Source organism: Triticum aestivum, chromosome 7D (assembly GCF_018294505.1).
Source record: "Triticum aestivum cultivar Chinese Spring chromosome 7D, IWGSC CS RefSeq v2.1, whole genome shotgun sequence".
NCBI lineage: Eukaryota > Viridiplantae > Streptophyta > Magnoliopsida > Poales > Poaceae > Triticum > Triticum aestivum.
In genome coordinates, this window is record NC_057814.1 from 494,063,298 (window position 1) to 494,066,832 (window position 3,535).

The 3,535-nt window shown below is 51.0% G+C and overlaps 1 protein-coding gene across 1 annotated transcript; it reads left to right on the forward strand.

Moving 5' to 3' along the window:
• Positions 1–1,746: 1,746 nt before the first annotated feature.
• Positions 1,747–3,284, forward strand: LOC123166513 (B-box zinc finger protein 20). Its single transcript, XM_044584320.1, has 3 exons — positions 1,747–2,083; positions 2,185–2,541; positions 2,631–3,284. The coding sequence occupies exons 1-3, from the start codon at positions 1,886–1,888 to the stop codon at positions 2,931–2,933; spliced, it is 858 nt and encodes a 285-aa protein (XP_044440255.1). The 5' UTR covers positions 1,747–1,885; the 3' UTR covers positions 2,934–3,284.
• The last annotated feature ends 251 nt before the right edge of the window (positions 3,285–3,535 follow it).

The window sequence follows — 3,535 nt, forward strand, 5'->3', positions numbered from 1 at the left end:
GCACCTGGCTTGAGATTCTAGGGAAGAGATTAGCCAATTGATCAAAGCCGATTAAGCTGGTCCCTCCCTGCTTTATGGAAGCAAAAAAACAAATATTAAGCTTGCATTATTGGGGAAACTAAATTGATGTGCCTAGTGCTAGTTGTACATTTGGTTGGCTATTATGTAATGCATATTAATTACTAGTGGTTCACTTGAGTACGCACTGGAGGACGTCACTATCAGTCGACTGCTAAGCTAGAACATGCCTTATTTCCTCTCATGAACCGCACTACTTGTAAAAAGAGGTACGAAAGACTGAAATGCCATCAAAGAACTAGCCATGGATAGGGGTGAATCAAAAGTTAGCTATCCATGTGCCAGAACCATAACTAGGTTTCTTGAACTATTTGGTTCCAACTCTAGTCTACTGCAACTTGTTTCTGATTGAAAGGCTGTGTTGTTGTAACCTACTACTTGTAGCACTAGTCATGAACACATCTCCTGCCTTTTAAGCTTAATTAAACACGTTCCTGACTTTTCAGCCTAATTAGTGGTTTATTAGACAAATGACTCTAAACATTGAGACCTAGCAATTAATACTTGATATGTCAATATGAGGTACATTCCCGCAAAATATAATTGAGCATCCAAGTAATATGTTCATCTCCAAGCAAAATTCAAGTTTAGTACTAATGGATATTCCAAATTCTAGAACAAATCAATGAATGGTCTTCTCAATCTGTTTCTTCACTTTCTTCGCATTACGAGCTTATATTCCTGCTTAGCTTATAGCTTGTGTTTTCTTTTCTTAGATAAGCTGCTTCACTTGAATTTTATCTTGAAAGCTTTTAGTTCCGTAAATCATAAGCAAATGAGTAATTTTTATAAATTTGTTAGCGGCCTATTCACTCCACGCGTCTAGTCGATACCTTTAATCCATCAAAGCACCCCCTCACCCTCCCGCCAACATATGACATACACATACGATAAGCCATAGTCTTGAGATCCCGAATCTTGACCCATTTAGTCTCAACTTTGCTTTGATCGCCAATTTGAGCAACCTCCCGCCATGATTACATCCAAAGAAGAAGAAATAAGGAAGCAAAGAAGAAGCAAATCAATTAAGCTCAAAATAGTATAGGACATTGAATTGTACAGTAATCTGGAAAATAAAACTTAGTACTTTTTCATGATCTCCTTCCAGCTTCTTGCTTGTTGATTTGAAAATGCTTCTTGATTGTCACTCGGTAACCAAATAACCTAATCGTCACCTTTCTCACCTCGTAGTCGTAGCCACACGACCTTGATAACTCTCTAGACCTTGTAACGGGCTTCGATGCCCGTCGACGCTCTTCGTGATAGCGTGGCCTCACAAGACCACAGGGGAAATCGAAAGGGTGAGAAAAATTACCAAGATTTAGTGGCTTGTGGAGCAACAAGTCTGATAAATTTTGGAACCTTATGCCAAAAGAGGAAGAAAAGGAAGATACATTTTAAGCTGACACGGTTGCCCACCTCCCCGGCTCCACCTCCGGCTCCCTCATTCGGGAGGGACAGTGCCAGCACTGACTTCCTCACCCTGAAGTACAGATCACCGCTAGATATTTTTGGTTTTGTTAAGGATATTTTGGAGTTCCATGCCCCACCCCACCCCACCCCACCCGCCGCCAAACTTTTGAACAAACCCATGCGGGAGCAGAATAAAACTCGGCGTGAAAGATCTCTCTCGTCTCCCTGTCATGGCGTATATAAAATAGCCCCATCGCCCTCCACATGCTCCTCTTCCATTGCTTGCTTGCTCCTCTGTTCTCCTCGCATTATTTCCCTCCGCCTCCTTCCTCGCATTCAGCCGCAAAGCCTTCTCTCCTCCTCCTTTGACTTGCTTCCAAGAAAGCCGATCGCCATGCGCGTGCAGTGCGACGTGTGCGGCCTCGAGCCGGCCGCCGTGCTCTGCTGCGCCGACGAGGCCGCGCTCTGCTCCCCCTGCAACCGCCGCGTCCACCGCGCCAACAAGCTCGCCGGCAAGCACCGCCGCCTCACCCTCCTCCAGCCCTCCCCGGCCGCCAACGACGCCGCCGCGCCGCTCTGCGACGTCTGCAAGGTGCGTGCGGTGCCTGCGCTCCATGTCCGTCCGATGCTGCGACACTGAGCTGAGCTGAGCTGAGCTGAGCTGACGGTGTTTCTTCGCTGGATTGTTTGCAGGAGCGGAGGGGGCTCGTGTTCTGCGTGGAGGACCGGGCGATCCTGTGCGCCGACTGCGACGAGCCCATCCACAGCGCCAACGACCTCACGGCCAAGCACAGCCGCTTCCTCCTCGTCGGGGCCAAGCTGTCCGCCGACCCCGTGGACCAGGAGATCCCCTCCCCGGACGGAAGCTCCGTCGAGCAGGACGACTGCTCGGCCTCGGCCGCCGAGGAAGCCCCTGCAGTTCACGACGCCAGCCACGCCGGTGGAGGAGGAGGAGGAGGAGGAGGAAGCAGCATTTCAGACTACCTCACCAACATCTGCCCCGGCTTTGAAGTCGACGAACTCCTCTTCGACGACGCCGCCTTCGTCGCCGTAAGTCGCCGCCGACCATCTGTTTACCCGGTTCTGTCCACCGCAGCGTACGTGCGAAAACTAAACGCCCAAACCTTTGCACTTGGCAGAAGCAGAAGGGGCGCGACGAGCAGGTGCCGTTCATGGACGCCGACCTCTTCGACGTGGTCGCCGCCGAGCGCCCGGGGAAGCGCGGCGCATGGGCGCCCCACGTGCCGCATACGCCGGCGCCGGCCTGGGGCCTGGAGGAGTTTCCGGCCGCTATGGTGGCCCCGGCGGCGGCGGCGAAGGCCAAGCAGGGGCACGTGCGGGAGTGGTACCACAGCGACAGCGACAGCGACGTGTTCGCCGTGCCGGAGATCACGTCGCCGCCGGCCAAGCGGGCGCGGCCGTCGTCGTTCTGGTGCCTGTGAACGAGCTTGCGCGGCGGCCAACCACCCACGCCGCCGCAGCAACCGGGCGAGCTACGTACCTGTGGCTCGATCGATCCATCACTAGTGTAATCTTTGCTCGTTGTAGCTTGGTGTGACTGAAGTGGTACCGAACTCTAGTAGCGCACCTATGGTATAGTAGAGTACGCTGTTTTTTATGTATAAGAATGAGATGTTGCTGTTGTATCATAAATAAGTAGCGAACGAATCGTGATCTCCTTCAACTCTATCACACCTGAAAACTAAATTGCACGTACGGAAACCAAATGTATCTCCAAGCAAGTAATGTGTATGAGACTGTATTTTCGAGAGAAAAAAGTAATGTATGCGACCCATCGAGATGTTGTGCTTCTGTTCTACTCCTCCGCAAGTTCCCGATGGGAGTCGAACCCCGGTCTACAAGATAACACCACTGCGTCCTTGCCAAATTGCACGTACGGAAACCAAATGTATCTCCAAGCAAGTAATGTGTATGAGACTGTATTTTCGAGAGAAAAAAGTAATGTATGCGACCCATCGAGATGTTGTGCTTCTGTTCTACTCCTCCGCAAGTTCCCGACGGGAGTCGAACCCCGGTCTGCAAG